The 13,990-nt window shown below is 42.6% G+C and overlaps 1 protein-coding gene across 1 annotated transcript in view; it reads right to left on the bottom strand.

Moving 5' to 3' along the window:
- Nucleotides 1–331: 331 nt before the first annotated feature.
- LOC147692352 (anthrax toxin receptor 2-like) overlaps nucleotides 332–13,990 on the bottom strand; it is a 705,434-nt gene continuing 691,775 nt past the window's right edge. The window contains exons 8-9 of the mRNA XM_086939524.1: nucleotides 647–707; nucleotides 332–408 (exon numbers count right to left, since the gene is read on the bottom strand). Coding sequence (XP_086795650.1) covers nucleotides 332–408; nucleotides 647–707 — 138 coding nt within the window. The remainder of the gene's footprint in view (nucleotides 409–646; nucleotides 708–13,990) is intronic.

Genomic DNA, 13,990 nt, shown 5'->3' with positions numbered 1-13,990 from the left:
CCGAAACCAATGGAACATCCATAGTGTGAAAGAGGAAAATTAAAATTAAAGGATGCCTTGGTGAAACAGACAATGCTACAATACAGTGAGGTGAGAAGGGGCTACATATGGCTTAACATGAAATCTGGCAGAAAGGCTAAGGCAAATTGGCAAGAAGTAAACCAACAACGCTGTTTTGATGGAAGGAACCTCAAGCTTGGGAAGAGAAGGGATGCAAGAAAATAAGGGTCAAACAAATCATATGCTGAGAGAGTGCTGCTAAAAAACTAGAAGATACCACTCGGCTGGAAGAGTAGCTAGAAAAAATTGAGAAGTCTTTTATAGGCTTATTTTATAAGGGTATATTCAGGTTAGTGATATCATTTCCATGACATGTTTTACTCATCTTTGATGTGGCATGGTTGCTGGCTGTGAACAATAAAGTATTTCACTTTAAGGTACAATAAGCAACCTTTAAGACCATTTAAGACCTATTAACACTAAGCATACTTAGATTTAAATCCATGTTGAGAGAAATGTGAGACTATACCTTCCAGAATTCTTAGTGCTACTGGCTGACAAGCCAGGTCTGGCTGAAATTTACCCTGATGAAATGGTATTTGTTGGCAGATATGTAAGTGGTTTGTGAATGAAAATACTAACTTACCTCCAGCACACACACTTGACGGTTCGACCTGCAGAACCTCCGTACATGACTGTTTCAAGATCTACAAAAATAGAAAATGGGGAAAAAACAAAAATACCTTAATGTGGTTAAGATTTTTTGATGCAGTTGATGACAGAGTAAGGAAAGGGTAAAGACAGCATCTGCCTATTTTGTTGTATTTATTTAGATGACAGATCATATTGAATTATATAAATGTTAATCCCTTAATTAGGGGAAGATTGTCACAAGTAAGGTCAGACAAAGCTCTCTGTCTCAGGACCCAAACTAGTTAAGGCCCAATGATCCTACTCCAAAATGAATTTACATCATAAACAAGCAAGTGCTATTGACTTTGCTGATGTGTTTTAGCCATGTTGAATACCAGCATTGCTGCTGTTCGGCATTGCTAAAAGTTAGTGGTGGAGAGTGGAGTGAGTGTGATGTTGTAGAGTGGAATGCTGTAGAGTGGAGTAGATGTGTCGTAAGGTGTGTTGACCCGGAGTGCCTTAAAGTGGCATAGACTGGAGGGAAGGATTGTGAAGTGGCAAATAGTGGAAAGTAGTGGCGCAGAGTGGAGTGTCGAAGAGTGTCTTAGAGTAGAGTCGAGTTCCGTGGAGTTTTGTGAAGTAGAGTGAAGTGGAGTGTCATAAAGTGGAGTGTTGTGGGTTAGGGTGGACTGTTGTAGAGTAAAGTGTAGGGGTGAAGAGGGGTGTAGAGTGGAGTGGTGTAGAGTGGCGTAGAGTGGATGGGGAAGACTGGTGGGGCATACAGTGGAACAGAGTGTTGTGAAGTGGCATAGAGAGTGATAGAGTGGGGTGGCATACAGTGGGGTGGTCTAGAGTGGTGTAGAGTAGTATGTCGTGGAATAGAGTGGAGAAAAGTGGATTAGAGGGAATTGCATAGAGTGGAGCAGAGGGTCATAGAGTAAAATGGCATAGAGTGCAGTAGAGCACCATAGAGTGGAGGAGCATAGAGTGGATTGGTATAGCGTGAAGTAGAGTGTCATACAGTAGAGTGGTATAGAGTGGTGTAGAGTGTTCTAGAGTGGAGTAGAGGGAAGTGGAGTGGTGTAGAGTGTCAGAATGGAATGCTGTGGATGGTTGTAGAGCAAAGGGTCATAAACTGTCATGGAGTGGAGTAGAGTAGAGTAAATTAGAGTGGCATAGTGTAGATTAGACTGGCATAGAGTAGATTAGAGTGGGATAGAGTGGCATTAAAGTAGAGTGACATAAAGTAGAATGATGCAAAGAGTCATGGGATGGAATGTTGTAGAGTGGCATAGAATGGAGTGTCATAGAGTGATGTAGCGTGGAGTGGTTTAGAGTGTCATAAAGTGGAGTTTTTTAAAGTGGCATAGAGTGGAGTGTCGTAGAGTGACATAGAAAGTTGTGGAGTGGCGTGGAGTGTCTTAGAGTGGAGTGTTGTAGAGTGGAGTGTCACAGAGTGGAGTGGATTGGCGTAGAGTTTAGTGGAGTAGTGTAGATTGGAATAGAGTGGCCTAAAGTGAAGTGGCGTAAAGTGTCATAGAGTGGAATGGCGTAAAGTGGAGTGGCGAAGAGTGAAGTAGAGTGGAGTGTGAGAGTGGAGTAGAGTGTCATAGTGTGGGCTTGGCTAGAGTGGAGTGTCAGATTGGAGTAGAGTGTCATTGAGTAGAGTGGAGTGGCGTAGAGTGGAGTGCTATAGAGTGGAGTGAAGTGGAGTAGAGTGATTAAGAGTGGCATAGAATAGAGTAAAATGGCATATTGTGGAGTAGAGTAGAATGGAATGTAGTACAGTGGCATAGAGTAGAGTGGCGTACAGTGTAGTGGAGTGGCATAGAGTGGGGTAGAGTGGAATGGCGTAGAGTGTCATTGAGTGGAGTGCCATAGCTAGGAATATGCATGGCGTGGTTGTGCACTTCCATTGCAGGTCAGACATTTTCAATTGAAATGAGCATTACATTTCCAGAGACATACATTTTTACTAATAAAACTATATAGCGCACAACGATAATGTGTGGAAATGGCATAACCAAGTGCATTGATTTGTTTTAATAGCATTACAATATTTGTTTCCAGCACACTCCACAAAACATAAAAAATATGCTTACTTGTTGGTTTCCTAATTTCTATTTTTTCCATCATCATCATAACATTATTTGGTTATTACAAACCATTAAAGTACACAAAGTATGATAAAACAGTATACTATGACAAATACTATTCAACAAAAACAGATATAGAAATCAAACAGCAAGTCTTGAATGGACCACTCAACAAAGAGAAAAAGGCAAACTGTAGTCCATCAGTGACAAAGGTCATCACTTAAAAATCCAGTTTTAAAGCATGTTAATGATACAGTACAAATCTAAAGCATTATAAAACCAGAAAAAAGGAAACCTTGTGATAGTCATGTACTACATAAGACTGACAGCTGCGCAGCAATACATGGGAGCTAAAATGAAAATACATGTGAAAGTGAGCGAGATAGTGCAACCATGATGAATTTAAAAGTTACATTAAAAGACTTGTCCACTTGTACCATGAACCCTGCAAGTACTTCACTACAGCATACACAGCAAGCAGATCTTGTCCTTTCTTAAAAGCCAACAGCACAGATGTCCGATGGAGTAGACCCAATGTGCAGCATGCCAGGATTATTTATTTAGAGCGACTTGCTGAATATGTGGGACAAGAGAAAGAAAATATTCCTCTGCCTCGTAATAGGAACAGACACGGCATGCTGTGGATCTTCCGGCATTAGGTAGCCAAGTGCTTGAAAATGCTGTGAGGGGCAGAATGCTTGGCAAATTTTCAAATAGAGAGATATCACAGAGGCACTTCGAGAGTAAAATAAAATTGAGTTAACACACCTGCAGCGCCACGGGCCATACGTTTAGCATAGTGCCTGTCCTTGAACCTCACTCTTAACAATTCCAAGGTTACCTGGCCAATAAGTTAAGAGAATTCCCCAAAAAATTCCGGGTCAAGCTCCATCAAGTTCACCTTGTTCGATCTCAGCCAATGGATTTTCCGTGAAGCTCCTGACTTTCCGAGAATGGCAGCAAATCCCTCCCTATGTAGCTTCAGTGCCTCTGACTTCCAGATATGCACCCAATAAACTAATGGGCAAAATTTGGCAACCAGGCCCAAAGGCTCTAATTCAAGATCGAATCATACTGGTTGTAGGAGAGTAGGGTCTGCTATACTATGGTCACCCCAAATTTTTGCTTTTTGCTTCACTGGTTTATGACATAATGTGGCTGTGGGCCTGCTAATCAGACCCACAGCCTGCTGTTCTCTGTCTAAATTGATACCAATGCACTCTAAGTGCATTACAAATTGGAACTGGTTCACCTTATAGGCCCCTGTAACAGTGTACCATAGGTACCCAGGGCATAGGTGTAGCCAAGGCCTACCAGGGGCTGCAGCATGTATTATGCCACCCCTGGCCTGGCCTCCATATTTGACACAACTGGCTGATCACTCAGCTGGGGTAGGTTGGTGTAATCACCTCTTACTTAGATGTAGTATCCCTATATCTAACCTTAACTGGACACATGTTAACCTATAAGCCACTCCTATGGAAGGCCTCTGCAATCCTGGAGGCAGAGTGCGTGGTTACATGTGAGACGGTGCTCTCGCATGAGCTGAGCCTGTCTGCAGCTGTCGGGAACAACTCCCTTAGCTGTTCCGGGATACTGCCATACCATATACTCTTAAGCGCATAATAACCCTCGCGGTTATATGCTATCTTTTGTTTGGCTTTATCAAAACATGTCGAGTAAGGTGTCATACGAATTGGAATACTATCCCCTCAACAGTTCTGTCGACGGGGATAGCATTCCACCCTTCTAGAGGGACACGACATGTACATAACCTGAACCTCCGTTAAAGTTAAACTCGAGCCTCAGCATCACAAAATGGATGCTGCCACCATAGACACAAGTCTGACCTCCTGCTGCTGGGAGTCCTTCCAGCGAGGTAGGCTTGGACAAAGGGTTTCCTGCCTTGGGAGGTGCGAGCACCACCCCAGTCAGGATTTTGTGTATTGGGTAGGACAGGGCTGAATAGAATCAGACATACCCAGGGCACACAAGGTGTCCTCGTGCATAAGCCAGTGCAAACCGGTCCTGGGACTTTCCATACCCAGGCCTGGTGACTAGCTGGACAAAGGAAAGGGGGTGTAACCGCCCCCTTCCTGGTCCCACCCAGAGGAGGGACCTAGCAGGTGATCCACCCCTCAGATTGGGAATAAGAGTGGGAGCAGTGCCATAGCCCCTCAGATCATCCTGAATCAAGTTGAAAATAATAAGACGACTGGACTTCGACATTCTGCTGCACAGAAGACTGAAAGCATCTCCCTTGTGGCCTAGGAGTGGCCACCCTGTGAACACAGGCACCATCCAGCAACTCGACGTCTGCTTTGCCGCCGCCTCCTGCCGGAGCCCAAGCCCAGAGCCTGACAAGACCCAGACTCCCAGACTTCTCACCGCCGGATCCACAGTCCCTGCAAAGAAGGGACCCGTGGAGGCACCGAGAGACGTGGGACCGGACATCTCGAAAGACCCTCAAGAAGCTGACTGCGCAGCACCCGAGGCACCCTCGACACTGTACTTCGGGGATTGAGAAGCCCCACAACTGAGCAGCCCTTGCACCGAAGATCAGCCCCCCAGCATCTCCACGATCTGTGTGGGGCCCTTTTGCATCGTGCCACTCGACGCGCCATCCCGGCCACTTGCCACGTGGTCAGCGGCCATCTTGGCGATGAAACCTATAATCTACACTGCAGGTCTGGTTGCTCCAGACTTGCCCTCGCTCCTGTAAAAAGGAGCACCCGCTCTGACCTTGCTGGTCCAAGTGATAAGCTTTTTCCACTTCCTGCGTGGCTTGCATTAGCCAAGGCCTGTTTGCTCCAATCAAGTTGCTGACACCGCCATCAGCAAGAGACTTCGTGGGACAGCTTGTGATCGACTCCTGGACGTCCTCTGATGTGTTTTATCTCGGAAACCGATCAATATTGTGACCTTATGCCCCTATACGGCTATAATCAATAAATATCCCTATAATGGCATAATAATCAGAGCCATATTTCAGTAACTCGCCTCTGCAGTCCATGACACAGCAGAAGCCACTTCCTTAGATTCCTAGAGAACACACCAAGTTCTTTCGACACACCAAACCCCCAGCAACCTGGGAAAGCCCCGCTTGCTTTGTTTTGATTAGTAATAGAACTTATGCGAGCACTGTAAGAACGACCAGTTCTTAGTGACATCTTTATTGACGTCTTATGTCCAAAAACTTACGTCAAACTGGGAGTCAAACTCGGCACCTTTCAGGTATAAATATACCAACGTTGCCTTAAGCAAACAAGGTGGTGGTGAATACTGGAGCAGAACAGCTGTCCCCTTGCAGAGAGCCCAGCAGATGCGAGAAGCCCACGGACGCTGCCCTTCCTCTTTGACGCGCTGAAAAAGACGCTGTCTTTTCACCTGCTGAGAAAATCCAGCTCTGGCGTTTCCAGCCTACCCTTGCGGGTGACTGGGATATCGGGTCCTGAGAGGGAGATACCAGACCTCCTACATTCTATTCCAGAGGTACGGTGCTGACTAAACCCTTAGAGAGAATTCTTGAATCAAACTCTTGGCAAAACCAACTTAACTTAAACTGCTACCTACTTACTTACTCCCTCCCACGTATTAGGCTTAGGTCAGGTACACCGGGGTAGGCGTAGTTAGAAGCACCAGTTGAGGTCGTTAGCCAATGTATATATGAATGTATATATTTTATTCATTTTAACTATCTTATGGCTAAGAAACCATATCAATGCTTTTACAGTATTATTTTGTAATACTCCTTTTACTGTACGCACTTTTTATCATAACAAGTCTTGCAATTGTGGCAATTCATTTCTCTTGCATGAGAAGGAAGACTGCTCAATAAATAATATCTTTTATTGAAAACGCCCGTCTCTCTCTTCTCTGCACCCTGGTGAAACTAAGAACGCACGTCTGACTGAGTGAAATAGCTGTCTATTGTTTCACACGACTCTAGAGATTGACTCTTATTCTGGGGAGAAAAGTTGTCATGTTTATGCGGTTGTCGGAAGCTGAATCCCTTCTTGTCTGAGCCAGGGAAGCTGATCACTTCCTATTCAGTCAAGAAAGTTTCCAGTGACCTCTGAGCTAGCTGGCGCAAACCTAAATTAAGTCTAACATAGTCAGTAGAGACCTAGAAGACCTCAGTCCTACGTCTACACTGCTGTATAAGTTATTCCAATGCGCAGGGCCTATAGGGAAAATAGGAACTACACTACATGGCGCCCAACGTTTGGTAAGGTGATAAAACTAATGCAAGACGTTAGAGTAACTCAGTCGTGCTTTTTCACACAGACTCTTTCTCCCATAAATACTCCAATAGACGTCTGGAGTGGGTGAAAGGTTAAAATCCGCCGGAACTTAGTAGGAAGAGATTCCTATGTAGAGTTTCTGGTTTAGGCAACGTTGAAGGATACAGTGTTCCGAAATATTGTGCACCTAATCTTTATTTCCTTGAAACCTTCTCTGCAAACTTTCATTAAAACAATGTCAAATAATGGCGATAACAACGGAACCAATGAAGTCGCAGTAGACACAAATCAACTTGGTTTCGATGTTACAGGGATTAATGAACCGGGTGCAATTATCATCCCGGCAAACATAAGAAAAACTATAACTTTAAAACTTATAGAAAACGGACTGTCAGCACGAGGTGGTACAGTCATTTTCGTGATAGAGGCACACGAATATCGGCAGACAGAGGTATTCTATTCATGAATAAACTTTCCAGCGGCAAACGCAACAACACACGAGTTTCACTATTACAAAATAGAGGAACCACCGGAAGAGTACGCTCCTTTCGAGGAGATTGAAATCCCATTAAAATACCAAGAGCACCTGCTCTGGTTTAAAGGCGCCCTAAAACATAATGATCACATTACCAGGCTCGGTCCACTAGGTAGACCAGGAGCAACGTGGCCGGTTCTAGCCAGCTACACACCACATCCAGACATTGATGAAATGTCAAGAGAAGAACTTTTAGCACAGCTAAAATTATTAATTAAAATACACAGACAGTTAGTCCAATATGTAATGCGGACTGCAACGGTCCAAACAGCTGTTAATATTCCACAGCTAACCCCTCATCAGGGGAACACAAATAAAATCACACCACAGAATATACAATCATGTCTTGGAAAAACACCTGCAAAACGGGAACAAATTCCATTCTGGCTAGCACAAAAAATACCTCTGATAGAGGCAGTATTCCCGAATACTACCCCTATTGAGAAACACAGAATTCTGACTATCTGCCTCCCAATGGGAGTCGCACCACATGTGGAGGACTGTGACACTTGGGCTACAGTCTTTGCTTCCATTTACACAAAAACACATGGTGTTCCGTCCATGGCGGTAATACCAGATGTGGTAAAACAAATTCAGAATGAATAAGGTCCAGAACCTGCTTTAACTCTTGGTATGAAATTACTGAAAGACTTCAAGCAGGTCTCGGCTATATTATTAGCCAACATAAAAGGAGAAGCAGCATCTGTGGCAATCCGCCAGAAATTGAAAGAAACAGATATAACAGAGCAACCAATTGAACTTGCCAGAATCATAGAAAAATGCTATGAAGAATTAGGTAGAGATAGTTTGGATGGGAAACCAGTAAAACCCCAACTACTTGAAAATCCTGAAAAATTATTTGTTAAAAATAATCTAAACACTCCTAAAAAGAGCTGGGATGGAAATAAACAATCCACTCCCAAAGAAAAAGTTTTCAATTCCAGAGGAAGGTCTCCTTGGCGGAGGGAAAAAACTCCGAACCGAGAACACCAGTCTCCCCAGAGGGAACACTCTGAAAAAAGATATAACCTTAGAAATAGGGATAACTTGGAAAAACCTGATAGATATCAAAGCATTGATACACGTCCCTCTCGATCTTTTTCGTAGAAATCGGAAAGAAGAGGACGGTCAGATCCAAGGGAAGAGCACACCAAGTCCAAAGATAAGGAACCTGCTCAAAGTAAAAAATTACAATTTCCATGAAAGAAGGTAGCCAGTATTAGAGTAATCGAACATGCCGAGAATCCTGAGGACACAGCTGAAAAACGGAGAGTGGGCACAGACAATGCTAGACAGTGCAGCAGAAGTCAGCATAGCTCGCAAGATCCTGATGAGTCATCTGGAGACAGTGGACACGAATGAATACATTCAAGTAGAAACTGCAGATACCAGAGTTAGCGAACCTCATAAGATATACGAAATACCACTGCGTATAGAGGGAGATAAGACTAGGAAAATAAGGGGTCTATTTTGGGATAATCTCTCAAAAGGCTATGACATCCTGTTAGCTGAGAAAAATTGGCCCCCAGAGTTTGTCAGGGAGTGCCCTCATGGCGAAGAAATGATTATGCCTGCCTTCTCAAATCATATTCCAATTCACACTAAATATGTATATGCAAGGAAATGGGCAGTAGCTCAAGCACCTGCATTATATAAAAATCATGTAGGATGGGATGAGGATTCTCCTTTTCCTCCTCACAAAATCCAGTTAAAATGTCAACCTGTCAACCAACTGCACAAAAGCAGTACCCAATTAAGCAAGAAGCTAAAAAACAGGTCAGGGAGATTTTAGATCAACTTGAATACCAAGGGGTGATTGAAACATGCACCTCTCAAATGAACAATCCTTTTTTCCTGTCTCCAAACCAGACGATTCGTATCGTCTAGTCTTGGACTACAGACACCTTAACTCATGTTGCAAATCATTTGCGGTACAAAATTCGCTCAGTGCGGCACTAATGAATAACATAGTTCGCAAAAAATACAAAACAACATTACACATATCTAATGGTTTCTTTTGTCACAATATTGCACCAGAAGCCAGGTACTTGACCGCTTTCTCAATAATGGGGTCACAGAAAAATTTCTGTAGGCTCCCACAGGGATTCAAGAATAGCCCAGGATTATTCTCAGCCAGAGTAACAGAGTTACTACAAATATATGATGATGAGGCATTATCTTATGTCGATGACATCTATCTCACAGACGACGACTTGGATACTCACTTGAAAAGAGTGAACACCATAATACTTGGGTTCGCAGCAGAGGGTTACAAATTCCACTTTAAAAAGTCAAGAATTGCCCATCTAACAGTCTTATTTTTAGGATATGAATTATCAAGTGAAGGAAAATGCCTAGCGGACAACTTCTTAGAGAAGTGCGCTGTACTCCAAGCACCGAAAACGCTGAAGAACTTACACTCGATTCTAGGCTTCCTGAATTTTGGAAGAACTTACATTCTAAACTATGCAGAGAGGGTTAAACCTCTCTACGAATTGAAAAAACCTGATTTTAAACCAATCAACTGGACTCAAAAACACACAGACATTTTGAGATCACTGCAAACAGACATGTTAGCTAAAACAAAATTAGAAACACGTGACAATACACACAACCTTGTAATCCGGGTCATCCCAGGAAGATGCAGATTCACGTACCTGACCTCTAATGAGGGAGAAACGGTACCAATAGCTTACAAATCACATTTGTACACACAAGCAGAAAAAACATTCAGTCTCACAGAAAATACTGTAAAGGCAGTTCAGACTGCTGTAGCAAGAGAACGAGCCCTAGCCCAAGGCAAAAGAATAACTGTTTTCACAGCAGAATCAGCCTTCGAGGCGCTATTCAGCCCAGTAAATCTAAAAACAGTGGCACTAGATCCGAAATGGATACAGTGGGAAAATTCTCTTGCTGCAGAAGACGTGACATACTATTTTGTCCCGAACATGAAAAAACTGAATGATTTAAAATATGAAAAAGAATATCCTCTGCCAATTGAAATTCTGCCTCTAGAACAGTACTCTTGTATAATCTATACAGACAGATTTGTACAGCATTACAATGTAGATGATAAATCCTACGATGCAGCCTGCGCGATTGTAAAAGGTCACTGGCTCTGCGGTAAATTCAGACCGAAAATAACAAAAACTGAATCACTGAGAAAATGTTCGGCTCTGCGAGCTGAAATCAGATCTTTAAAGATGGCGCTTGAAAATGCCGAACGTGAATTCCCGACACTAATCGTCTGCGATTCGCATTTTTGCGTCAATTCTTACAATAATGATTTGCAGAACTGGGTTCAAAATTATTACAAAGATGACACAGGTGCCACAATCAAGCATAAAATGCTTTGGAAACAAGTAGTTCTTTTACAGAAAGAACTACAAAAGACTCACGCGATACACACTCTGATTCATCAACGTGATGGCGTTCACGTTGCAGGGAATTCATTGGCTAATTCAGCCACAGCAGAAGCAACTAAACCGGCTTCCGTAGCCACAAAAAAGCGTTCAGAAAAATACATAGGCGGGGAAACCATGCTGGCGGTAAAAACGTCTTTAAAAGGCAACTGTGCAGCACTACCTGTGAACTATGCACTCAATTATACATACGTAATTGATGCAAACTCGGTTCCTTTTGCTCGAATCCCTGGAGGGGGGATAGGGTAATTCCAAACACGAATCGGAGAATCTTTTTAATAGCAGACGCACACATGGGATTGGGTCCAAGGCACAAACAGATGAAGTAATCTCTGACAGAATTACAATCAGAATACTGGTGGCCGGGGATGAGCCTGCAACATTATAAATTTGCAAAGAGCTGTCCAGACTGCAACAGAGACCGCAGTAACGAGCCAACCGGAGTAATGCCATGGCCATTTCTGTAGGTAGCATAGGGCTGTCTACACATAAAATCCAGCGTCCTATGAATTTCTTTTAAGACTATATTCAATTAAAAATGTGGCCCCAGCGCTCGGCTGACGCCAGAACTGTTATAAAAGATTTGCGAGTCTTTATCGGCACATACGCAATTGCCATGCTTCATTCTGACCAGGGTCCTGCTTTTAGCTCTCGAGCCTATAAGGAGGCCATGACTAGCATGGGCATTGGGTTGCGGTTCTCTTGTCCCTTCCAACCTGAGGGAAACGGGGTAGTGGAAAGAAAAAACCGAGACATAAAGCAATCTATAACAGCAAAGGTATTAGGTTCGGGTGATGGGTGGGTCCAGCAATTAACAAGTGTCCAACGTAGTCTTAACAACTTGCCAAGAAATTCTCTAAAAGGTTTCAGCCCGTACGAACTATTGTTCGGAACTAGAATGTATGTTCAGGACTTAGATTGTCATGCTTCAGTGGTAGAAGATAAGAAAAAAGGCTTTGACATCAAAGATCGTTTGGCTGTTTTACAGGACTTTAATGAAACAAGAAAAGCCCTGAGCAACATAAAGTTAAAGCAACAGCCAACAACCACTGAAGATACACCACCTGTCCCAGCAAGACCTGTCTGGATTCCAAAGATTGGGGATCTGGTCAGAGAGAAAATAGCGGTGAAGATGGAATTTGGGCCTTCTTACAGAAAAGCAGTACCTGTCTTAGCAATCAACGGAACAAGATCAGTAGTACTACCACCCCTTGCTGGTAGAAAGGAGAACAGAGTTGTATCCATCGACCTGGTAAAACCACAATCATGTGGCCTATAATAAATAGTAGGCCCAGTGGACTCCCGAGAAGTAACAGAATACCCAAATTTGCTAGTATCTAAGAGGTTCAAACTGGAAGACTAATCACATTTGATAAACCTGCAGTGAAGAAAAAAGGACTATGCAGAAATGCTATGGAACTTGTGCCTCTTGAAACCCAAATTGAAACAGTTCGTCATGAAACACCAGTCTGCAATGATGTAGCATCAGAATGTGCTAATGAAAGCCAAATGGAGAAAACAATTCCAACAATCGACAGAACTGCATCTGGCTACCTCATCAATTTCGATAACTTTTCTGAAGATCTTAACGACACTGAAGTAACGCCAGCAACAAAGACTTTTACAGAAAAAGCAAGCGAACTCTTTCAAAGAAACCTATCTTATTTCTCCATGGTTAGAATTTTGGATTGGGCTAGGTGTATTTTTCCTCCTGCTTTGGCTCATCATGGTACTTTGTTTGGGAAAATTCATTGAGGGAAAATACAGTACAATGGACACAGCAAGTCAGAACATCAACGTAGTTCTGAAGCCTCACAAATCATCTCACATCAAGAAAAGAGAACTATCATCAGTGAATGTCACAGCCATTCCAATACCCGGCGGGGTAGTTTGGGACAAAACAGACTACGAAATATATGGCCCGGTCGAGCTCTTGAAATATCCTCATCAGTTTAAGGTTTCATTAAGTGACTTCGTAAAACGAAGTACATTCTCTGATGATTGAGACTTTGAAAGTATAAATAATATGATGTCAGATTTAGTTTTGTCAGCAAAATTTACAGAACATGATTATTTGCAAAGTTCATCGAATTATGAACAGATGTACTGTTTTACTCATTATGCAGACCACTATTTACATAAATCTGCTCAACCTAGAAATGTTTTTAAATACAACCAATGGGAACATTGTGCTACTCCACCTAAAAGCAGTTCAAAAACATTCTATGAGAAATTCCAATACTTCTCAGGGTTTAACACAAGTGATGCAGAAACATTTTATTATAAACTGTTAGATAAAACAGGGACAAAAACCATGCTGACAAATACTAAATTGATATATGATTATGAAAAAAATGATTACATTTGGTTTTGATTTCTGGAAGAATATCATTGAAACAAAAACCATCTGGCGTACAAAAGATTGGCAGGTACAAGGCCTAGAAGCATTATTTCGAGCCTGCATGATCCCAGAACAAATAATGTTCTTGAATGACACAATTCAACAAACGACCTGTCTTGGCCTAGCCAAGATTAAAGACCTTAACAAACCGTCTATTCCAAAGCCAATACCTGATAATGCAACCACAGATATTGAAGTAGACGTATCCCAAATTTTAAATGAAAACAGAACACATCCTGATTGGAAAAAGTGGTTAATCTGGCCTACAGACACGAATAACTGTCAAGACAGATTCCTGAACAAAATACAGGGGTTAAAAATGACCAGACCAGACCAGACCCTAGATACTCCCAGAGACAACATCCAGGGATAGTAACAACATACAGTGTAGGGAAACTATGCCTTGAATGGCTACAAACATCCACACTGGCACAAATTAAGCAACACTTGTCTTTACTTACAGATGGTGCTGACTTGCGCGATTTCATAATGGGACCACGCAAACAGCGTCAGAAACATTTCATAGCGGCCAGTATATATGCTGCTTACAACGAGGCATGGAAAGTAACTCAAATTGAGACAGCAGAGAAAATACGGGAAATTGATCGTATTCATTTGGAAAAATCACTTTCTGTTGTGGACAATGGGTTAATGACTCT

This window comes from Lissotriton vulgaris, chromosome 9, assembly GCF_964263255.1.
Source record: "Lissotriton vulgaris chromosome 9, aLisVul1.2, whole genome shotgun sequence".
Lineage (NCBI taxonomy): Eukaryota > Metazoa > Chordata > Amphibia > Caudata > Salamandridae > Lissotriton > Lissotriton vulgaris.
Note: the sequence above shows the minus strand (reverse complement) of the source record. Positions and strands in the feature narration are given on the sequence as shown.